Consider the following 25557-nt stretch of genomic DNA (forward strand, 5'->3'; position numbering starts at 1 on the left):
AAATCAATAAATGTAGCATTGCCTCTGCTGGCACTCAGTGCATGAGCTGAATGGATGAGTTCATATTCACATTCTTTCCACTGTTCAGTCTCTCCTCTCACACCTCCCTCAACAGTAAATGACAGCACCAGTCACCTTTAGACCCCCCCCCCCTCAAATATCCCTCCATCCTCTGCTCCCTTATTTCTCCAGAGGGTCTCTAATAGAAGCATTTCAACATTTACCCCTGTCGGTGTCTGTGCAGGTGTTTACTTTCTGTTTGTGTAGTTCACCTTGGAAGTTGAATCTGTGTGTTTGTGTAAATGCACATTTGGTGTGTTCCTGAAAAATTAAATTACTTAACAACTGACACCTTCAAACATGGAAACAGACATGCACATGCATCTGCGCACATGCACACACACACACACACACACACACACACACACACACACACACACACACTTTATCTCTTTCATTTCATGACAGAATGAGCAAATGAGAACGTGTGTAGTGCACCACAGGTCAATTTTCTCTTTCTTTACAAGTTTTTGTTTTTCACTGGAATTGCTTGTTATTGTTTCTGCACTCACCTGGCTGTCTTTCTTTCTTTCTTTTATTTAGGGGGAAAAAAAACATCTCTGCTCACTGCCCTGACCATGTATGACTGCACTCTGTTAAACTGCTTTTTGTGTGTGTATGCACTGTAAACTGTGCTAAAGCAGTGGTTTTCAAACCAAAGCCAAAATCGCAAGGCACGCCTGTATTCTTATTCATGCAAAACCCTTGTTATCATCCATTTTAACCTGCGTTCTATCTTTTTTGGGGTTAGCGTTAGGGTTGTTAGAGTTGCTCTCCTACACACTCTGGAGCCCTGTAGTAGTATAGCAGTATTTCAATAATAATGTTGTACATTTCTCTCAAAACCCCACAGCATACCTGGACTTGCCTCACGGCAGACCAGTGTGCCACAGCACACCGTTTGGGAACCACTGTCCTAAGTAACTTTGTCACTCAGTCGAAATAAATCCCCTGTTTGGGACCCTTAAGGTGATCACACATACATGACATGTATATGGCATGGTGCACATTCATTTAATCATAAGAAAATAAAGAAATGATGGACATGTTGTCTAGAGGGTGTAGTCTTTACCTGTGACTCGAAGTTTCTCAGTGCCGATGGTTATCTCCTCTTCATCTGCTGAGAACAGAACTCTCTCTCCATCAAGGCTCCTCACCTCAAACCTCTGACACTGAGCCTCCACCATCTCTGAACCTGAGGGGGTGGAGAAGGGGGGAGGTAGAGAGAGAAAGTGAGACAGGGGGTTAGGTTAAAATTGATAGCTGAAGAAAACTCATAGCACATAAAATGTACCATCTGGTGGATGTTTTCATCTAAAAGGTCCTAATGGAACCATTAGTGCATGAAGGTTTAGCCTGAACGACCACGGAGGGATTTGAACTCTCAACCCCAGTAACTGTAAGATTTGTCTCTACTGTTCGTATGGTCTGTATTGTGGAAATCAGTAGAGACACTGGGAGTCGTTTCCTTGAGCACAGTCTTGAAGCTATGATCCAGGCTGCTGAGATATGTAATCAGCAGACACATAAAAACTAGAAGGCCACTCAGAGAGCACATACGTCTGCCAAGGCCAATGCTATGGTTCTGCCCGTTTAACCTGATCTGCAACAAAATGTGATGACTTCTCCGTTTGGCTCTCAACAACACTGGATAAAGACTAGTTCAGTAGCCTTTGAGTAACTCTGCTGAGAGACAGAAACACATAAAGCAGAACCTCCTTGGTGGAAGTAAAAAAAGGAGTTCCAGCTGCAGCACAATGTCCCACTTAGACTGGATAATCCAAAGAACAAGCTGTGCTCCAATAACTGTTAATGGAACTTCTATCTACTGAAGGAGCAGTCGATAGTAAAACTGTTGACAGTATGCTCCTGTGGATTAGTGAGACAGTTTAGTGAGTTTCTGGAAAGACATGTTGCTGTAAAAACTTTGGTTTATATACTTTTATTTGTGCTGAGGTGGCAGCATAAATGTGAGATGGGAGACTGGTCTTTTGGATTAAATGATGCTCAAAAATAATGTTTAAGTGTTGTTTATTATTCCATTATAAAAGCCAAAGTGTGTGTGGGTGGCTGGTGTTTACCTTGAAGGTAAAATGTGCTTACAGCTTGTATCATCTCTAATAATATCTAGTAATATTATAAGACAATATCTTTAACTAGTTTCCATGAAAGTACTTATTCAAGAAGTGAAGGTGCTAAAATTGCTATACTTTTAATAATAACAAATACATTTGTTTTCTGTTTACACATAGTAAACAATGTCAACACATTGTCAACAATCTATTTACACAATGTCAGAGTGCACTGTTCCAGGCTCTAAGAGAGCACACACCTCTGCCAAGGTCAAACAACAGAAAACAGCCTTGAGAGATACAGAAAAAAGGTAAATGAGTCAAATCTGCCTAAAAATGTGTTGTTCTACATAAGTCCATGCAACATCAGTACACTATGTTGAAATCAGATCAGTACTATTTGTTCTGCTGATAAATAAAATCACAAAAGAGAGTGACAAGAAAATCATGATCAAAAGAAAGAAAGAAATTAGGATCCTTTAATCTTTTCTCAATGGCGCAAACTCATTTATTTTTGATTTAAACCAAGTTGAAAAGAAATCAGATTTCCAGATAAAATTATAATGCCGCACAAGCACAGCTCAGTATGAACTATTTACTTGGGCTAAGAAGAATTAATTTAAATTATTTGACGGTTCCTGTCTAAAATAAAAATCTGTGCTTTAGAAACCAGCTGGATTGTGTTCGTGCTACATGATTGAAATAAATGGATGAATTATTATCCTAGACACTGTGGAGTCATTCCATTTGCTGGGCACCATCATCACCAAGGACCTGAAGTGGGAGCTGAACATCCCTCACAAAAGGAGGCTATACTTCCTGCAGCAGCTGAAGAAGTTCAACCTGCCAAAGACTATGATGGTCAACTTCTACTTCTCCATCATAGAGTCCATCCTCACCTCCTCCATAACTCTATGTAACGCTGCTGCTACAAGGACAAGGACAGATTGCAGCGCATCATTGGCAACCTGTCTCGCCTTCAGGGCCTGTGCGCCTCCAGGACTCTGAGGTGTGCAGGTAAGATTGGGGCCAACCCCTTTCCATCGTGGACATGACTCAAACCTTCCTTAAACTAAACTTTACGCCACAACAGTTTTACCCCGACTGCTGCTGGCCTCATGAAGAAGGCCAGGGACCCACTCATTGCACTGCATGAATGTCCTCACCTGTGATTGTACAACTTGAACTTTCCATGGCCAATAACAGTCGTACTGTACATATGCCAAATTGTAAATATATATTTCTCATATTGTTTTTCTAGTGTTATAATATTTTATGGTAAGTCCAATTTAGTTTAGGTTTTCATATTCATGCTTTAGGCAACAAACCCTGCTACTGATTTATACGGTATATTTACATATACAGTATATACAGAAAATGCTTTCATGGTTATCTGCTTTCTCAAAGCAAATTATCACACATCCCCAGCTGCTATTATTTGCTGCCACTTGTTGTGTTAGACAAAGCACTGACACTGACGTTGTTCCAGAACTCAATAGATTTGCTGTTGGTGGCTTTGCAAGAAAATATTGGCAGGGAAGTCTGAAAACCGATAAATTGACTGACACTGTTGCCAAATTAACCACCACGGCCACGGTGGCTGTTCGCTCTTTCTTAATCAATGTTCCCTTTATTTTCTGATTTGGATTGTGATATGCCACTTTTTCAACCCTGCCAAGACAAAGAACAAGTATTGTCTCTACCCCCCATCTCCTTCCTTCACTGTCAATTAGAGTTACAAGTGTCGATTAGGAACCCAGAGCGCCTTGTCAGTCACAATCAAACTTTGTTAGCAGCCATCAGCCTCAGAGTAAGCTCCTTTTTCTCATCTATCTATCCTCGCCTTTATCCTGTCTGTCTCTCCCACATCAAGCCTCTCACTCCTCCACCTACTGTGTGGGAAAGCAACTGAGATTTGTGTTGTGCGCTGGTGCTGTGTGTGGTGTGTGTGGTGTGTATTGTAGTGGTGACAGCTGGAGATGTGCTGCGCTAGTTGCTGTCTCAGACATCTAGCTAGTTCTCTTTGGTTGTTCAGCTCTCGTCCCATAATGCAGCTCGTAGAGCCGATTTCCACAGTCAGCATATTTCCAAAGATTTCAGTTTTATTCACGTCCTTGTCCTCTCAGCAGGGGTCTGTAAAAGCTTCTGAAACAGCAGGATATAGGCGATGATGTAAGTTAGAACATGGAAAATGTAGTCTGTAGGGAAATGAAGGAAAGATGTGTATATACCTGACACATTTCAGACATAGTGTATAACTGCAGCAGCAGATGAGGTAATGGAAGACAATATACAGGTATGACTATATATGATTTAAAGCCTTTATACAGATATGAGACAGCTAATAACACTTATCAGAATTCCCTCAACATACTACAAAGGCCAATGTGACTGTAGCAGAAAAATCCAACTGCACAGAATATTTTTACAGGCCAAAATTATATATTTCCTTTTGGGGTCATGTTATTTGTTCAGGTATTTTGATGAAAAGCTGGGGTGTACAAGTTTAAGCTAAATAATGTTAATGTGTTTATTTGTGCTTAATTAATCAATCAAATGCAGTTTTTACAAAAATATAATATCAATAATAATACATTTACAAGCCAGAATATAAAGGTACTTCAATCTCCCTGTTTTTATTTTTTCAACTTGACTTTAATCTAGCCGGCATCGTAGAACTCTGATATCTCCAATCCTCATCTCATCAATTTTATTGAGCCTATTGAATAGGAATCAGAATCAGGTTTATTGCCAAGTAGGTTTACACATACGTGGAATTTTATGTGGTAAGTTTGTGCAATTTTAAATATAGAAAATATAAACAATAGGAAACAACAATTTTATAGAAAAATAAAATAGAAAATACTATAGGCATATAAAAAATATACTATAAGCGAGAGGGATTGTGCAAAATGTACAGTTATTGTTATTCTTAAAGCATCAAAGTCACATCTAGGGACATCAGTGCAGTTCGCTTGGCAGCAAGCAGCAGATACGCTACCAGTCACCCGTGTGACACCTTGGCCCTACTGTGCCTCTGATTGGCTAGTTTGTATTGTCTGGTCACTGAGCATAACAAAGTTCAGGCAGGTCACAAAGTCAAGTTGAGCCACATGTCAACTGACATCAGCAGATTTTCTATGCCAGCCCACATCAGCTGATCCCTGGAAAATGCATTCCTTCAGAAAAGCTCATATTGTGCTCTGTACTTAAGCTACTATAGCTGCCTACTCTTCCTGTTTCCACTGCAAGCCACTAAACAAAGCCCTTCCACCCCAGCACCTCCTTCTCATACTGAATATGACCCATGTGTTGTCAGTGCTGCCTGCCCCGCTCTGTGCCAGGGTCTTTTAGCTGTTGCTATCCCTGAAGGATCATGGAAGGGTAGTGAGCTGTGCTCTCTCTACCTTAGGCTTTCCACATGTGCAGGGAGGTCCCAGAGCAGACCCCTAACTCCAAATGTGATGAAAAGGATTTTTAGCATCCTTACTGAATTATGCTGTGATGGTTGCTTAGATAGGCTTAGACAGAAAATGGCAGACTTGAGAGCCCATCAGAGGCAGAGTAAGGGTGGGTTTTCAAGTATATGGGTGTGAGTGTGTGTCTCTGTGTCGGTTTATGTGTCTGACAGAGCGCATAAGCAGAAGCAGAAGCAGAGCAGTGGAAAATCTGAATGCAGCCCGATCTCTCAGAATAGGGTTTTATTATATGACTATTTTTGGCGTATAGTTGTCTGAGAATTACTCTTAAAATCTAAAATCTACCCACATTTGCCACTTGGTGGGTGATCATTTTAGACCCTGAACAAAGGTATGAAAGATCATCTCAAAAAGATTTGATTCCAATAGTATGTCTCAGTATTCCCTTTGCAGCGGGGCTGTAATGTTTGGTTAAAATATGAAAAAGAAAAAACATATGGATTGAACTTTAAGCAATTTCTTTCTCCTGTATATACATATGTAGTACACACACACACACACACACACACACACTGTATACTGTGTTTACATCAGCAGCAACAACAAAAGAGAAAATGTCTACAAGTTAGTAGTTTAAAAATGATTGCTTACACAAAAGTACTGCCAGCTGAGTAGCTTCACTATATAGAAATAAACAGTGAAGTAGAGTAGCAATGGTAAATCAAACTGTAGATGTGTACTCTTCATGTCTTTCTTTTTCTGCTGTAAACCGTTTTTGAGGTTCGGTCTAATTGATATGTCAGTAATCCTCTAAACTGCAAAATGGAAGAAAGGCTTATTAAAGCTCCTGAAATGTTTGTTCTGGATGTCTGACAACACTGGAAACAATGAAAAGAAGAAAGAATAAAAAGAATAGAATACAAAGGCTCTGGAGCAGAGCTAATACAATTTGTGTTAAATGTCTCCCGTCCATGTTCACGTTTGACACATTTAGTTGCCAAAAACAAGTAAAAACAATCCGATCTTTTCTTTTCCTCTTGTTAGCAATCTGCAGGTTGTTAATGTTAATGGCATCTAAATTAAATGCTTTTGGTCAATTAGTTTGCTCACACAAATGTCTCTCCCACTGCAATTCTGCTGTCAACAATAGCAACAGGAGTCCTCGTTAGGCAGACATGTTAATTGATGCACTGATTTAAATAATCACTTCCTACAGGATCTCCTCTGCTGTCAGAGGAACCTTCCTCAGCAGGACCCTTCAGTAATAATAAAGCTTTTAGAATACATCACTAACGGAGACATGGGCAGGAGAAAGGCAGTAAGGGGAAAATAAATGTAGTGGCACAGAACATGTGACACGATCTCGAGCCTGAGAGCCAACCTCTGCAGATTACGCAGGCATCAGCCAGTCATTGCAGCCTGATGTCATTGGTTAATGTCTGGTTGTATGAGTCACCAGATGTAGACTGTTCAGTGTTTCCCATTTATTATCTAGACTGTGGCAGCCCACCATACTCTTAATTTCCCGCCACAGTTTCATAATGAACCAAAACATTTTATTTGTGCAGCCCATATTCACAAATCACAATTCGTCTCATAGGGCTTAACAACATGCAACATCGTCTGCCCTTAAGCCTCAACGAGAGTGAGGGGAAAAAAATTAAAAATACTTTTAGCAGGGGAAAAAACATAGAAACCTCAGAGAGCCACATGTGAGGGATCCCTCTCTCCCAGGACGGACAGAAGTGCAATAGATGCCGCCTGTAGCTGGACAGAGGCCTGCCATTATTTTGGGAGGTTCTTCTCCCCTGCTGTCTCAAGTTTTCTAAATTTCCTCTGCTATGGCAAACAGCTAGTAATCTACACCTTGAAAAGTTTTTTGTCAAGTGTTGCTGAAAATTGGGCTCATGCTATCACACAGCTGGCAGAGAGACAAAGTTGGGAACTAGCTGGTGAACACAGAGCATTTAACTGCGTAAGAGCCAGTTATTTCCCTCAGGAGATGGAGGAGACTAAGAGTGATTTCACACCTAAGTTGTTTGGTTTGGTTAAATTGAACCCTTGTGCAGACAAAACAACTGGACCGAGACCGACTGAGAAGAGGGTCTGAGTGGAATGTGGTCTGCAAGCAAATGGACCAATCACTGTGCTTTGTGTTGTACACATGTTATTTTACTATGAATTCAAAAGCTCAAAAGATTTTCTGATCAGGAGGCTATGCTATAATCAATATGTCAATGCAATTTATATACACATGTGAATCATTAGGTAACCCTGGGACATGCATCAGTGTGTGAGTGTGGGGGTTTTGCCCGATCAATCAGCCAGTCAAAAACAGTTAAATCTGCAGTAAGTTGTGTTCTTATCCTCTGTGTACTCCAGCAGTCCATAAAAAAGTCATCATCCAATATTTGTCATCATCACTGCTAATGATACTGATAATGCATATAATACGTTGTTTAGTCGTAGACTCTATGTGCCAGCAGAGAACAAATATATTCACACAGTATATAAACAGCATGACCTGCTTTCAGTCATCAGAGTTTATTTCCCTCGCGTGGCTCCTAATGATGCTCTGATGATAAAGGAAATGACAATCATGAAAACAAGTCAATCATATTGTGCTACTTTTCACTTTATATGACCTAAATATTTACTCTCGCTCTTGCTTCATTTGTAAGAAAACACTGAACACAAACCAGACCTAAACTAAAAAGAACATACACTTTCTATTGTATGTGTGAATATGCAACTGTTATAAGCTTTAGTTTAGATCTTTGCAGGTTTAAATGTTTAAATGTTGCAAAATTGTAAAAGTAGTGGGAAAGGGAGGTCTACATACATGCACAGTGGAGAATTGGCCAAAACAGCCTTGTACTGCTCATTAAGTATTTCAATGATCCACTGAGACAACACACATTTCTATGACATTATAAAAGGACATCAAAGTTTTGATGCTAAGACGGAGGAAAATGCATTTACTTCACAGGTCCAACCCATCGGAGACTCTTTCCTCGCCAGCCCTTTGATGGACACTCGTGTATTTCTGCATTTCTTTCATCACAACTTTCAATTAACTTTTCCTGCTGAGGTTCTTGCTCTAACAGTTAAAGTTCTGAAAGGTGTGAAGACAAAAGAACTATTTTATTAAACTTTTCATGTACTTCAATGGAATTCTGAATCCTCCCGTTTGTATTCTGTAATTAGAGAAGAGAGGACATTAAAACAGCGCCCATGTTACTTTTATTACTACGGCACATTAAAGCATTGAGGCCATAATAAAGTTATACGGGTTTGCTATCCTGGATTTTTAATTCCAGGCTTTAAATTAGGGCTTCTAGCAATGAAGGGATATGACGCAAGAAGACACTTTGAAAGTAGTGGGGGATAGGTACAAAGTAGACTGTGGCGAGGCCGAGTAAACACTGCATGCATGGTTAATTTTCCCAAACAGGTCAAGATGAATTTTTAATTACAACCAGCTTCAATGTGCTTTGTGATTTGTCTCCCCACAACACCCACCTTTATTTCCCTCACTATCCTTCTCTCACACTCCTAGAGATAAGAGATCACAGGAAGTGGCTGAAACATTATGTGACATTCATACAAATATTTGTTGTCTATGTAAAGATCTACAAACACTTTATATTTGGAGAGGTATATGTCAACATATTCTCAAGCCACAAAAAGTTCAAGATTTAGTCCGTTTTTGACTCTTGGCTATGTAGATAAAAGTCAACCATATTTTGTCTCATTTAAATCCCTATAGTTTCCCGAAGGTCAAAACTCTGGCAATATGTTGAATGCAGCATTAAGGCTTTTAAGCAAAATACGAGGTTATATAACTCAGACTTTAGTATCCTTGTGCTGGTTAAATGTGGGTTTTATGGCTGTTTTTAACATTTCTCTGGCTGCTTTTAATGCTTGGCAGGGTCTGGCCATTGGCTAAATCACTTTTCATCTTTTATGAATTGGAGTACAGTCTGGGATCTTCAGGAGGGGCCCATTCAACAGCTATACACGGTCAATAATGTCAGAGGGACCTCAGGCCTCTTCAGCAGGAGCTTCAGCAGAATCTGCTTTCTACAACTGGAGTCATTAAATGTGCCGACAGGGTAAGTCCAATAACAGAAGGTGCCAAGGCATCAAATTATTTACATGTGCCTGGGACACACTTTGTCCCATACTGTATGAAGGGGAGTATTCACAGGCCAGCGATGCATATGGTTCCTACAATAGATGTATACTGTGTATTAATCTGATGTTTACTGGTTTAGATTAAATTCTATACAACTACAGGACGAGTTCAGCTTCAGAGAAATCTATTAAGTATTTAGCTTGATTTTCAAGTTGAAATTTAGACTTTGTTTTCAGATATGTTCACGAAGATATGTTTTTGTGTAAGCTGCGGCCTCAATTTAGTGCGTGAAACCAAACGAGTATGAGAGAAAATTAGCCAAGTCTGACCCGAAACTGACAGACATTCTGTTTCTGTGTCCGAACTAAGATGGCCTGATGTTTTCCCCAATTACAGGCATGTGCAGTGTAATAAAATCGAATAGCTAGTCCAGCCAACATGACCAAACCTGACATGAAACCAAATATCATTTAAAGATTTGGAATGGACCGGAGTTGGGTCAGGTATCCACACTTTGGTTTGCAAAGCAGAAAAAATGGGGGAATAAGTGTTTTTTACGTTACGTGTACACATGTATGTGTTTTTTTAGAATGGGATAGGAACATGTGTTGAGTGCTGGGCTTGAAATTTACCCTTGGCCAGTTTAACTGTGCTACAGAGATACAGCACCCAGAGATAAAACAGCAGGTGTAAGAGCCTCGGTGTGTCTGTGGCCAAACATTTATACAAGCACACAAACACAAATAAAAACCACAGCGGGAAATATATTAGCTCTTGGAACTTCTCTCTCTGACACAGTCTTAAAATCCTGAATGTCTCCTGACACCAAATGTGCCAACCCAGGCACTGGCTTCAGGCAGTAATAAATCTATGTTTGTTTTTTTGAAAAGAAACTTTGCAAACAATATTTTTGAAATGTGATTCAACTTGGCACAAGCAGCAAACTCTCATATTATCATGGCTTCAAGCCTCCCATTGGAGGCTTAAGTGACCAGAACAAACAGCATATACATATAATCACACTTTTCAAACTAACCAAAAACAAGGTTTCTTATTCACGTATGAAAACTGTTGAACTTGAATGAACATGTTTGTGTGTTAATGATACAAACAAATGCAATGAACCCGAGCAAGGAAATAGCTGTTGTGATATAAACAAGTTCAGCTCCTTAAGTGATCAGACCGTTCAACAACATGCACAGCAGCAAGATTGTGTCATTTTAATGCATATTTACAGTTAAGGTACAATGCAAAACAACTTTCTCTGTCAGGTAATTAATTTTGGCTTTGACTGGATTTCCCTCTCTTAACTTCCTGATTCGTTATTCAAACATGGCACGGCTTATCAGTGGATTAAGATGAGCATTCTGTTGAGTGAGTCTGGCTGATATGCTTGTCAGTTCCCCTCCTGTCTAGAATGTCAAATTTAATGAATATTCAAAAGCCCAGTGGGCGCTTTTGTGTGTTCTGCAAGGAGAAATGTTCCTAAGGGGAGATTTGTGCAAACCACCTTACGCAACGCACAGCACATGTTCAGAAATATTTAATCAAACGTTTCTGTCTTATTTTAGGAAATAATATTGCTTCATTCCCATGAGGCAAATGACTGGCTACGTTAGCTTGTGAGCCGCTGTGGTACCGAGCAAGGAGACAAGAACAAGAGATCAGCAGGAGTTAGAGCGAATGTCAAATATGGAGAATGAACTCTTTATTATTTTCACTGTAATTAGACTCTTTCTGTTTTGCCTCATACATTTCTGAATTGACAGGTAAGAAAGCTATGAGGTCGGAGGTGAACTCTGAAAACTGTGGTTACATTAAAAGCACCTGAGCTTTTTTGGAATAATTGAGCAGTGCAGACCTCAACCCACTCAATACACACAGAAAGAAAATAGAAATTAAAAGGTACCTCCATGGTGAACATAAAGCAGACAAATAAAGTATAAACTGTACATCAGCAACAGCCCTATTACACTACACTCTAAACCCGGATTTTATTTGAAATAAACTTCTTTAGTGGCCATTACTTATTCTATCTTGTTTTGTACAAACATCATGTCATTACTAAAACAAATTAGTAGTTTGTACTATTCAGCTGTAACATCCAGTGTTAATGACCATGTTAAGCAGAGGTAACTTAACATTTTGCTTTTCTGTAAGGGAGGGGAGGGGCTTATTTGAATTTCTGTCGGTAACAAGTTGGGACATGTTCTGTGTGAGGAGTCCGTTGCTGCTGCGTCAGACAGGAGAACTTGACCTGTGAGAACTGTGAGAGCTTGGAAGCATCAACACCAAGTGGAATGGTGAGTGTGTTTAACCAAATTAAGTATTTTTCAGACAGCGCTCTGGAACATGTTATTATCAAAAAGATGGTCCAGTGACAACACAAGCTTAAGTAAGTGTCAATGTGCTATCAATTTTCTGTTGGCTCACAGACTGCTGCCGATAGCGAAACATTAACTTTAAGTTATGAAAACAGTTTTTTTTAAAAAGCAGTGTTAATAAAAGTTACACCAAATGAAATGGTGTGTGTGTGTGTAAAGGAAAAATTCTGCAAAACTCTTAGCTAAAATGTCAGCTAAACTCTAAATTTAGTGTTAGCATGTGTTAGCATGATGCTAGCATGCATGTACTTGGGGCTCATGCTCGCTGTTCATACCGATTCAAAATGTGCACTGTGCTTTGTTGAAACAATGAGGCTTGTTAATGAACTGCTCACGATTTTAACATTAAATGACTGTGATTGTAGAGGTGCAGGGTGGTATTGATATGCACACACAATACAGGTAGAGTGGAAAGGAAACAACTTGAGCAGAAATGACCTGTAATGTAATACTGTAACATTCTCTGTTGTTTTCAGGTTTACTTGGAGTTCAAAAGGTTTGGGGGCAAGAACCTCAAGCAGAAATTCTATGAAGGTGTTGATGGGCACAGTCCTGCTCGTATTCAAATATTTTGATCCAATAGAGGGAAGGTTGGGCAGCTATTCACAGTTCTCACAAGATACCAAGGTTGGTGCATACCCATCATGTTACTTGCCAATGTCATGACAACATTTTCTACTTGTGTAATTGTGCAATACAATCCAAATTGTGCTTGGTTGTTTCAGCTTTCATTTATAAACCATTCATTTCTTGTCATTATATTATCTAACAAGTTTCATTTGACCCTCTAAAAAATGACAGAGCTGATATCCACACGGAGGCCTTCCCATTATTCTTGGGAGACAACCCGACAGACTTCTTCACTTCTACTTCTTGTAAGTAACTTCTTTCTTTATTTAAGCGTATCTAAACATATTATTTGTAAAACCATATGGGCATAGTTTTATCCATACAATTAAAATAATAAGATATTGTTCCACTTTTCATGTGAAAATTGTGGTTTTTAATCTGCCAAAAATATTTCTCTTCACTGAGTACCCCAATCCACTGAGGCTGGATAAGTGGTCTATTGTTGAGCTCAAACTGTTAAGACATTTACACGAGTAAACTTATAAACTAGCAATAGCCTTTTTCGGCTACATCGCTAAACATTTGTGATATTTATTTAATGAGTTGTCATTGTGCTCTTATGTTTATCTTCTTTATTAAGGACTCTGATGATGACTCCTTCCACCATATTGATATTAGGATCCTCCTTGTTGAGCATGAAAGTGCTGTGCTCTCGTCTTCCCTGCATCTCAGTTCAGCCTCAATGAAGATCATCATCGAGGGAGAAGTTTTGATGGGCCTGCCGAAGGCTGTGTATTCTGTTTGGACTAGCATACTTATTTTATTACCCTAAGTCTGTGACGTTCACAAATGGTGCTAGTTCTTGTGTGTCTTTACTTTTCTTTAGATTGACAAGCTTTTTTACTGCTGTGATAAAATATTTAAATGGTTTTGTGAACAATAAAATGCATTTGAGAATTTAAATTATTGTTTAATGTCTTACTTTCCACACAATTTTGTTGAAACTATGTATTTAGCTATCTCATATGATAAAATTAAAAGAAAGTACATTACTTACACTCTGTTAAACTTAAAATGATAATTTCATTAAACTAAGAAATAATTTATGTTAACTAATGATTTTGAGTGAAGATAGCTAATGTGAACTTGTATATGTGCTCTGATTAATTAAGTTTTTGTGTTAATACAACTTGACCGGTTGAGTTTTAGCTTGCGTAAAAACTTAAATGGTTTAAGGCAACGGGTTTCCACGCAATTTTCAAGTAAAGTTAACTTATTCGGGTTAAGAGTGTACTTGCTGTAAGATGATCTTTTTAAAATGCTGGTATTTGTCACGCTTCTCCCTGGGACTCATTTAATACACTGGAGATAACTTGATGAGCCATACTGCAGCTTCCTCCAAGTGTCTGTGCAGGCATTGTTTTGTCACTCGAGTCCTATCTGATTGAGTGTTACTGCTATTCAAGCTGAGTCTGGCATTATCTCTGTCTCTTTTAATGACATTGAATAAGTGCATACATTGTCTCCTTATTCTTTACTTTGAACAGCAATTTGGCCTTTCTTTTATTTGACAATGTATTTTTTTCTTTTTCAACACATTTGTAGAAATTAATATTTAAGGAAGTGTTGTTGGCTAATGGAAGGTGTTGGAGTGGTGATGTATTGAATTGAACATTGCGAGTTATATATAGCTAGTAAAAGGGGAAGGACAGAAATATAATACAGTCTACTGCAAAAATCTTCACTAACTAAAGCCCACAAACTTTAATAAGGTTATCTGTGTGTGTTTATATCTTTTGTGAAGATCACAAACACACACACACACACACACACACACACACACACACACACTCACTCAAACTTGTCTGAACCTCAGTCACTCAGCAAACCCTGTCCCTCATCCACTGTAAATGCTGCAAACATACAGATAAAGTTCGAGTTATGAGTCGTCTAGAGTTGACTGGAGTTAAAAGTGAGCATCTGTAACGGCATCGTTCGAGCAGCAACAGAATGAAAGAAGAGCGAGGGAGGGAGTAGAGAAGGCAACTGTATAATTTTGACCCTTTGAAAGTAAACAACATGCGACATGACCATGATGCAACAGCAGGAAATGAAAGGGCCACCGCCGCATCATTTGAAGTGTTTCTACCAATCAAAGAGACAGGCCCTCTCTGCTTTGCTAGAGAACACTCAATCTCTTCAATGTGTTTATCAGACACCTTGAGAGAAACAAAGACAAATTAGGACAGAGATAAGAGGGGAACACTGAGGACAAAAGGAAGGAACTGCATTGCAATATACTTTTTTAAAATTCAACTTTTGAATTTGCCACAAGTGGGAGGATGGGATTTATGCACTGAGGGGCACAAATTATTTATTTTGAGTTGATTACAGTCATTAATATAGTATAGATGGAGAGAAAGAGACAGAACCAGAGATAAATGAGTACAATCTGTCACCTACATTAATCAACCTGATCTCTGGAGTTAGGGCTGTGGGATGGAGGGAAGATGAAACGGCTGTGTCACGTAGCTCTACATATTCAAATGGTATTTACTGTAAAACCAAGAATACAAACTAACAACTGATATACTGACTATGTTTACATAGACACCAATGATCTGACTATAGACCTTACTCTGAATAATACATGATTATGATACTTACATGGGATGCTAATAGAATATTTCATTCTTAAGATTGACTCACATCAACAACTTCCCCAACATGAAATTAGCTCAATGCACAGGGCTACTGTTGCCCTTTTTGATTGTTTTATTTCTCATTGCAAAAAAGCTAAAACCTTTAGCTATTTTTCCATCAACTCAGGATCAAGCACTAAGCAGCTGGTAACTGCCGTATGGTGATGTCGCAAAATGCTGCAATAACTCCAGCATTATCCTGCGATTAGGATGTATACATAGGTCATCTACATTATATGACTAAGTTTAGAAAACTCCACTTCTTAATTTGACTTGTACTTTTTCTGAGTATGACCTTATTCAGGCTAAAGTAACCAGAAAAAACAGAAAATGGTGTTTACATTGCAGCGTCTTATTCAGATTATTGTCTTAATCAGGTTATTGGAAAATTGTTGTCCATGTAAATGCGCTTACTGCCACTTTATTATATAGACCAGACCATACCCTTGTGACAGACACCAGGAGAAACGCTATCCTGATTTTAAAACAATAAAACAATACAATGATGATTAAGTTTTCTTCAAATTAATCAAAACAAGTTAAGACAATTAAAAGCTAACTGATTAGACTGAAACCACCATGAGATATTCACATGCTACAGCAGCATGAAGGACATTAAACTGAAAACCAGAACCAACTGGCAGCACAGTGGAGATCACCTAAGTACACACACAGTAGACTTCAGTGAACACAAGTACAGATGATGACCTTGCTGCTGGATCCCCTGTTACATGGGGCTTTGGTTTTAGGCATTGCTCACCTTAGAATTGACATCTTGGGTTTTAAATCTATGAATCGCCTCGAGCAAGAACATTTATTTTTGCAGTGCATTTAAAAGCTCATGTGTTGGCTACTGTTAATACTGTGTAATCACTGCACTAAAGCCTGGTGAAGCTCTGAGCCCTGTATGGGAAATGACTGCAGCCTGTATCAGATGGATACATTTGATATGAGCTGTAGTTATGCAGTGAGTGGCACCCAGAAGATCGCGTTGCATTAGACTGCAACATCACAATGTCAACCAGCCTCACTAAAGGGGAAGCTTAGCCTAAAACAAACCCAACAAGGGATTATTTCATGGTAACGTAAGTCAAAAACAATCCTGCATCAACAAACATAACTGGTGTGCCCACTGCTTATGTGATAAGGTGGTTAGTCACAATATAAATACAGTAAATATTGAAAGAAATGCATAAAACATGTCAAAAATGAGCTGAAACGCTTAAAAATGGTAAATGGTCTGTATTTATATTTAGTGCTTTTCTAGTCTTGATGCTCACTCAAAGTTATTCACAGTACAGTTTGCCATTCAACCACTGACACACACAATCTCTGGTACAACCGTCAAGTGCAATTTGGGGTTCATTATCTTGGCCAAGGACACTTTAACATATGGAAATGGGGGACATTGGGACAAAACCACTCTCCCTTTAAGAGGATGACCCACTCTATTTTCTGAACCACAGCTGCCGCTTGTCGCCATTGTCTTTCATTATTGACAACAACAGCAAAGAAATAAATAGGTAAATAAATGGAAACAGTCTCGAGGCTGACAATTTTTTAAGTTTGCAGGCAGAGTGGTGCGCATTATGACATGTCAATTACGGAGCAGCACAGCTCTCCATGGGATCAGAGTGACAACTCAGTAGAAGAAAGTATATTCCCTGCTCACTTTCCTAGTCGGCCTTTGTGCCTCTCAGAGCTCTCGTCAAACCCCAGTCCCAGATCATATCATCTTAGTTCATGTTACGTGACTACGTAACAAGACATCCGGAATCAAGTAAAGTAAAGTCCCCTATCCACATGTACATTAGACAATCTGAAGTTGTTTTTTGGAAACGTTTAGGAACTTGTGGCCTGAGGTATGTCTGATCTTCAAGGCTTTCTATTCTCTTACATGCCTCGGATGAAATTACACTAACTTCCTGAAGTCACGGAGATAATAATCGTGTATATAAATATGAGTCAGTGGGCCTTAACTGCAACATTTCATTAATTGACCTTTTATATTTGCAATGAATAAACCTTTTATATTTGCAATAGAGTGCCTGTAGTGCCGACTTTTCGGCAGCATAATGCTCACATTAAATGGTTTCTGCATAGTTTATACAGCTCCCTTCAAAACGGTTGAAGCAGCAAGGCCAATTCTTTTGTTGTGCAAAGAAGACCTTTAGGTTTAACATCAAAAGATGAATACTACAGGAAAGTAGTTAGGAATTCCAGCTTTTATTTCCTGACTTAGCATCTTTTGTATGTACCCCATTTTTCCAGATGCAGCCTTGACTCCACCTCCACTCTGCTTCACATATTGTATGTTCTGGATCATGATCACAATTTGGTCTTTCCATCACTTTAGCCAAAGTTAGTGTTGGTTTTGTCAGTCCATAAAACTTTGATCCAGAAGTTTTGTCTCCTTCTTTGCAAATCCCACTCTGTCCTCAGATTCTTACTGCAGATGAGTGGATTTCATCCTGTGTTATGGTCTCTATAGTTCTGTTCTCAAAGTTGTCTCTATAATGGTGGAGTGATGCCATCACTTCTGCACTGTGGAGGTTGGTGCTGATGTCACTGACTGTGGTTTCTGGGGTTTTCTTCACATTTCTCATTACGTTTCTGTCATCAACTGCTGTTGTTCCTTGGCCAGACTTTTTGATGTCTGTTGCTGAGCACACAAGTATTTTCTTTTTTTTTTCAGTACATCCCAAATTGTTGTATTGGCTATACCCAATGTTTGCACAATGACTCAGTGTAGCTTCTTTTCTCTGCCTCGGAATTGCTTGCTTTTCTCCCATAGATAGCTCTCTTGTGTTTTTGTGGGTTTATCACAAAAAATACATTCAGCCTTCACAGATGGAAAACCCAAAGATAAAACCAAGACTAGACATTCACACTTATTTCATGTTCAAACATTGACTCTAAAGGCAACACATGGGCAGCTAGAAACACCTGTCAGTCACAGTACTCTTGATCATTTGAAAAATATGAAGGTTCAAACAAAAGGTGCCAAGTAGTAAGTTGTTTAACAGATACAAATATTAATACCAGGTAATAAAAGCTGAAAGAGTTGGCCTAAAAGGGAGGAGTTTGCCTTATTCTTCCAATAGTTTGAGGGGACTGCACAATGCCTGACTTTGCTTACTCCATGAAGGTTCCTTGCCCTCTTTCTTTCACTCTGCTACTTACGATTACAAAAATGTATAAATGTTAACATATTCCACTATTTGCAGCTATTGATAGTCTCCCTGGATAACAGTATCAGCCTGGTGCATAAAATGTAAATCAACATGGCAAAAGTGCCTAAGGGGATGTAGTAGTGAGTGAGTCTAGGAGGGAGCTTGGGTATTCTATCCTTTTATTGAAAATGCACATTATAAATCTTTGCTCTCAAAACATGCCTAAAGAAGTAGTCACTTTTCTGACCCTGTGGCAGTTTTTTTTTTTACCATGGGGCACTTTCTATTATTCATGTCTTTGACTCAGACAGTTCAGAAAAAAGTCCCACAGAAAACTTTTTTGTTGTTGGGACAATTACATGCATTTACATTTAATATAAAATCATGCACCTTTTTGATTGGCCCCTGAGGGCCGTTGAAACAAGAACTGGCTGAATGATGTGGATTTAAAGATTAGATGCAGAAACAGTGTCAACAACCTTTCTCACTTCCTATAGGAATGCTTTTTTGCTATCCTTGCAAAAACACAGATGGCAACTGAGTTATTGGAATAATGTCACCCTCAAATATTTTCAGATATTTTAAATGGCTTTTCAATAAAGACAGATGTTGTATTATATTGGATATTGTTCAGGGTTGTACAGCTAATATACACATTATATACAGTATACTGTACACTGCATTAGAATCAAAGTTTGCCATCTAAATGCTCAGTGATAGACCAAACATTTGATGGATGTAATCTGTGGGAACATAAAATAGAAATATGTGTTTCAGTGAACATAGCGTCACATTTTTATTGTTTTATTGAGCCAAGTCTGTTTTATATTCAGAGTTGAATAAAAGAGCTTCATTGGCATTTCAGAAAGAAAAAAAAGACTGGAAAAGAAAATCAATTAATACACCTCAGAAAGTATCTAATGAAAGATCAAACATTAAAGCTTTTGGAAGTTTATATTTAGTGAATCTACTATATTCTACTTGCACTACATTGTGAGATATGTCTGTGTGAAAATAGATATGATGGTCAAGGAACAGAGCGTATAGTGTATGAAAAATGTTGGACCTGATGGATGATGGATTTGATTACTAAGCTGCTTTCTTAAAATACAATAATGGGATGTCTAAACCTTTTTATAATGAATGGATTCTAAACCTATTCCAAACATTCTTTATTGATTATCCCCTGCAAAACTAGAGGCAAGAATAGTGGTCCCACGCTTGAAGTAGCCTAGTATACATATCTGTCATTTAATTATTTTATCCAGCCACCAGCGTGCGGTATGAATTGCTCACTGGTGCGGACGAATGACTTCATACGGACCATTAAATCCATTGCTTTGGGCAACACATACTCACACATGTGAACAAATGATGGAAACAATATTTGCCGTCTTGCAGCCAAAACAGTATGCAGACAATTAGCCTTTGTCCAATTAAAGTGCAATCATAAAGATAAATGACAACAATGGCAGTAAATCTGTGCCTTTATTGAGTCCTCCATGGCCCCCTAAGTGTATTCCAGTTTGTTAATGCTCAGCTCTATGTATTTTTAATTGCCTCATTAAAACCACTGATTTGATCATAGAGCAGCAGCATAAAATAAGGAAGACTTGCTGTCTGAACTTTGCTGATTGGATGAGGGGGAGACGCGGAGAATCAGGCTACTAAGTATCTCTGTGTTTTTCAGCCAAATCGAGCCAGAAAGATCTCACAATGGATGAAAATGTGATCAGTGCAAAATGTGATTGTTATGTACATCATTTGTTTCTCAGAGGGGGATTTGCAAAGATGAAGATTCATAATTGGACTGTGTGTAATGGAACAACTGAATTGTATGCAAGGCTTTGCAAGTACGCACTATGCACGCTAATCACCAAAAAACTGCTTTAGCCAACATTCTGTTCAGCTGCTACAATGATGCCATGCTTCTGAGAATGGGCGAGGATATGACGGAATTTTCATATTTCTATGGCAACAACAACAACACATTTCCACAAGTAAAAAAAGTCTTGAATGCAACAACCGAAGACAGGTTTTGACTTTTTGGAAAATTCACCTGACCAATCCTGAACCATCTATTACTCATTATTGCCTTTACCTTTCTTTCCCTTAACTTTGCTGCTCTGATAATCCACTTTTTGAGCTTCATCAGCTGAACGCCAGAGAAACGAAGTGAGTGATTCCGCTTGGATAAAAGGGAACATAATTAGTGTGAGAAGATAAAGATAATGAAGTGATAAATGTAAGCCCAACTTTAGGAAAAGGTAACAAGGTTAGCGAGGAATTCATTGGTTTAATAAGAGATGAGGTCCTTGCATGATTAAAAAAAGGGGGAGGGAAAGGTAAAACTGACAACAGAATAGAGAAAGACGGGACGAGGAAGAGGGGACAAGGAGGAAAGAGGAGGAAGAGGGCAAGAGAAAGACAGATAGGTATGTGTGTTGAATGATGAGGAAAGGTTTGAGCGTTGAAAGTCACTTTTAAAGTTAGGAGGGCTGTTTTAATGGCAGGTGTGAATGTCCCCCTAACTATCCAAAGTTCAGTGTCACACACACACACACACACACACACACACACACACACACACACACACACACACACACACACACACACACACACAGGTGATGAGTGCTACAAATACCTCACCTGCTTGGGGAGAAACAGCATTCATTATCAGCACTTAGAAAAATGAAAAGTCGATAAGACAACCAGAACATAAACACACGCTCACACACTGTAATGACTGTCGGCTTTGCCAAGAGACAGACACAGTGGTAAACAGATGGGTAAATGGAACATAGAACAGTTAACAATGATTGAGATGGACACTTTAAGCAGCTGTCAATGCAATACTCTTGTGGTATTCTTAGTACACAGTTTTACTCATGTTAAGACCATCAGAAATAGTAAATACTGTGTATAAGCAACCCACTTAAATTGGGTTCCTAATACACAGTATGTATTGCTTTGACTTTCAGTGAACAAAATCTTAATTGTTGTTTATAATTCTTAGGTAATTGTTACCTGGTGATTTTCAAGATTATTTGTAAGGCCAAGACACATTGGTACAATAGATGTCAGGGATAGAAAAAGGAATAGAGGGATGAAAGAAGACAATTTAACTTAATCCAAAGTTATTTCTTATATTCTTATAGTGTTTCACAGTTTTTATCTTTTTTTATTTCCAATCCAAAAAAACCTAGGAAGCACGACCTTTCATGATGATAAGTCCACTGCATGCAGTGTTGTCTTTCAGCGATTTCAGTTTAGACAAAACTGCACTGCCTCCAAAGCCAGGAAATCATCACCAAGGTGGGTGAAAGGGTAGGGCTTCAAAACTCCAAGTTCACTCATCATCTTTATGGTTGGCCATTCAGAAGACAAAGATGACAGGTTCTCCCTCACATTAACGAGCCGACAGCAATGGAAAGGATGGTGAGGAGGAGATGTGATGGAGGGATGGAAGAAGCAGAGGGGGAGAGAGAAATAAAACTGAGATGAGAAGCCCAAGGCCAACGCATGTACTCAGACCCTCTCTCTTAAAGGACGGGCCCTCCCAGCCCCACGAGACAGAAGAGTGTCGATGTGTGTGTGTGTGTGTGTGTGTGTTTCTAAGGCTACATCCGCAGAACGATGTTTAAGGTTAAAAACTAATTACTGAACTGCAGTTGTGTACGTTTTCGAGCACCTAAAATGGAGACGCTTACACTTACTCTGTGGCTGCGTTGAAAGGGAGACGTTTGTAAACAGCAACACTGTCTCCCACATTCGCCTCTTGATTGGCTCTCATCACTCACTACTCAACTAACAATGGTGAAGGCAAACCGTTGTCAATACTTACAATCAGTCACAGTTCCACCTCATTGTCATTCCAAGAGAACTCCCTCCTCAATATTGTTGTTTCTCAATCGTAAGCAACAGGCTGTAGACTAGATAGTCTGCTTCCTGTTTACACCAGCACGCAAATGCCCAGTGTAAGTAAAATGTCACGCAATTCGCATTTTCAGGTGTGTTAGTATAGACAGAAAATACTCTGGAGCTGTAACACCTGTGTGGACAGAGGTAGTTTTCTTATTGAAATAACATTTTAAAATTAAAGTGTATTATTACCATGGATATAGCCTGTCTGTGTGGCAAGGTGTCCTTTTGTATGATCCACAGACCGGCCAGGTTACAATGTTGAAAGTATCAAAGTATTAAAAATTCATTAATCATGAGTTACCTCTAGATGCTGACGTGTAGATAAAGAAATCATGGTGCTAGCAAAAAGGGCCAAGGTTCCCTGTGAGCTGATATTATGGCGACCTATGTCTGACAATTTAAATTGATCAATTATCCTGACTTCACAAAAAAACCTAAATGCAATGCCTTCACAATTAGTTTTGTTGCAGAAGCAGTGATTTAACCTGAACACTAAGGTCTATCTCACCTTCCTCCATAATTTCTCTGCCCACCAAATTAGCACGTGATAGATACAGAGGTGTCACTCCACTATCCTGGTATTCTAGTAATGTACTACTCTAAACGATTGTGGCCATTTCACCTTTCCATACCACTGACCATGACACTCCTGTACCTCTTGTACATGCTGGAGCGAGCTGTTCCTCTGGCCTGTTTCAGTGTAGAATACTAATAAGGGGCTTACTGAGGTGGAACCTTCCTGCTTTCGATGTGGCAAGCATCTGGTGAGAAGTAATAACTGTCTAACTTTCTGGATTTTTGAATATCGCAAGGAACTAAAGAGAGAGGAGTGCGTCATTCTGTGTGCGTGTGTCTGTGTGTGTGTGTGGTAAATGTGTAGCTGAGTCAGCACAGAGGTAACAGGAGGCACCTGCAGGAGGAGACCAAGGGATTTCCGAAACCCAATATAAGAAGCTCCCCGGGGGATTCATTCTCTCCCATTCCATCCCATCAGCCAGCCGTTGAGGTCTTAAGTGTGTGAATGTGTGTCTCTGTATGTGTGTGCGTGTGTGTCACAAAGTAGTTATTGATGGAACTCCTACTGGCTTGTCAAGTTTCCCCATGTCTGGGGAATCTTAGCAAAAAGTTGTGGCTGCAGTGTAGGTGTGTGTAAATGTGAGTGTGTGACAAAGATAGCATCAGCAAGAGAATCAAGAATTTCTGTGAAAGTACAGTGACTCCTACACGCCTCTGTGTGTCTAACTGTATGGGTTAGAACACACTTTCTTTCCCTTCTTGCCATCCTGCACTAGCCCCTGACTAAGCTGGCTGCAGTAGGCTGTCTGGCCATCTAGTTATTAAACAGTCTGATTCTGCTGACTCCAAGATAGGCAGGGCAGACAGACACTCACTCAGACACACATAAGCATTAAGGTGCTTTTTCTCCATGAGAAAAGCGGCTTTAGGGAGTTTTAACAGCAGGAGGTGAGCTGTCAGGGATTTCAAACCGTCAAAGGGTTGGAGAGGAAAATATAGTGTGTGCATAGAAAGACACTGGAATTGCCTGGCCAGCCTCCAGGAGATGAACGTCTATATGCTGCATTCACGTCAAACCAGCAGCGGAGATGAGCCTCCTGCCTGAAAACACCATTCACCTCACCTGTCATCTGTAAACGCTGCTCAGCAATGAACTTCTAAATGTGCGACTTCCTGAATTCTGACATCACCATGTAACTGTATGAAGTCAAGTCCACAGTATAATACTGTCATTTCTAGAAAACTCTTTTGAAAGTTTTATGACGGAAGCCCATGAAGATCAATTCAAGCATGTTTTCCATATATGGTTGAAGGTTAACCGATATGACAAATACATCAGTAATAACTAGATTTGCTCCATCATGGTTGTATGCCTACGCCAGCTGGTCAGTAGTTTACACCCATGTCTGTCGAGACACGTATAACATATGTAGTGAAGACATTAAAGGATTTTTATCAACTCTGTTAAGTGTATTTTGTCTTAATAAGGAACACAATGTTGACTTATGTAGAAAAGCATGTGCAAAGGCCACAGTGACCTTTAATTTGACGAGAATTAGTTTACTTGATTCAATTTCAGGATGGCTAATACTATGACCTCAATGTGACCTAAGAGAGCTTTGGGTTTTCACTTTGTTCAAGTGTTCACAGGGTTTTTATAGTGGAGACCGTTGGCGACTTAAATTATGCAATGGCAAGAATAAAAAATATTAAAAATATTAAAGTTCACAACCATGTTTTATCCAACCTGCTCTGTCATCTCTGTCACAACCAACCTTCTCTCTTCAAATTGGGTCACTGAAAGGCACCTACTCCACTGATCCACTCCAAGTACAAACAGTACATCCTCAGTTTGTCGGTTATAACGACAGTAAGCCTCTTATTTTCTAATTATGTCATTTAAATCCAAATCCTTAATTGCCCTATAACTGAGCGTGGTGTTTGTGTTTTACAGCTTTGTGAAACATTGCACACATTGCGGATGTAGTTCTGTTAGGTCCCTAATTTTTACTGTCTACCTGCGTTTTCAGAAATTGTCTGAGGAAAATTACACCAGCGAACATAATAACCCCTCCACTATCACTTCACCCACTGAGTTAGAGCTGATCAATCTTTCCATTCTTCCATATTATACTGGTACACTTGTTTGTAATTCATAAAGGCTACATTTTCAAAAACCAGAGCCAACATGAGTGACAAATTATAGTTTGGTTGCTCTTGGCTAAGGCCTTTTGCCTTTACTCGTACATCTCTGTCTCAATGAGGCTGCAATTGATCACAGGTCTCCTTTACCACGCTGTTGTCCAAGGTTCAGTGCTTTCATTGCTGCAGTCATTCAAGAACCCTTTGTGCAATTGTATGAATGTTGAAATTCATTCGAAAACAAATAAAACAATGCAGAATTCTCCATTGGGATCTGTTGTACCTCATGGTACCATTTTAGGTCTTGTTCTCTTCCTCATCAGAGCATTTATATGCACATTATTACTGTTTTATTCTGATTACCTGCATTATCCAGTTTCTCTTCATATCAACAAACTGAGTTTACTGAATGTTACCACTTGTTGATGAGTTGGTGTTCATTGTTAAATGGTCAATT

The 25557-nt window shown here is 39.2% G+C and overlaps 1 protein-coding gene and 1 long non-coding RNA gene across 2 annotated transcripts in view; one reads left to right on the top strand and one right to left on the bottom strand.

Moving 5' to 3' along the window:
- The window catches only part of LOC118115073 (zeta-sarcoglycan), a 323672-nt gene that overhangs the window by 41631 nt on the left and 256484 nt on the right, over positions 1 to 25557 (bottom strand). The window contains exon 5 of the mRNA XM_035166010.2: positions 1133 to 1255. Within this exon, the coding sequence (XP_035021901.1) occupies positions 1133 to 1255 (123 nt within the window). The remainder of the gene's footprint in view (positions 1 to 1132; positions 1256 to 25557) is intronic.
- LOC118115078 lies at positions 11843 to 13606 on the top strand. The gene is made up of 4 exons (XR_004697526.1): positions 11843 to 11992; positions 12550 to 12700; positions 12875 to 12948; positions 13284 to 13606. It is a non-coding gene; the product is annotated as an uncharacterized LOC118115078 (long non-coding RNA).

This window comes from Hippoglossus stenolepis, chromosome 2 (genome assembly GCF_022539355.2).
Source record: "Hippoglossus stenolepis isolate QCI-W04-F060 chromosome 2, HSTE1.2, whole genome shotgun sequence".
NCBI lineage: Eukaryota > Metazoa > Chordata > Actinopteri > Pleuronectiformes > Pleuronectidae > Hippoglossus > Hippoglossus stenolepis.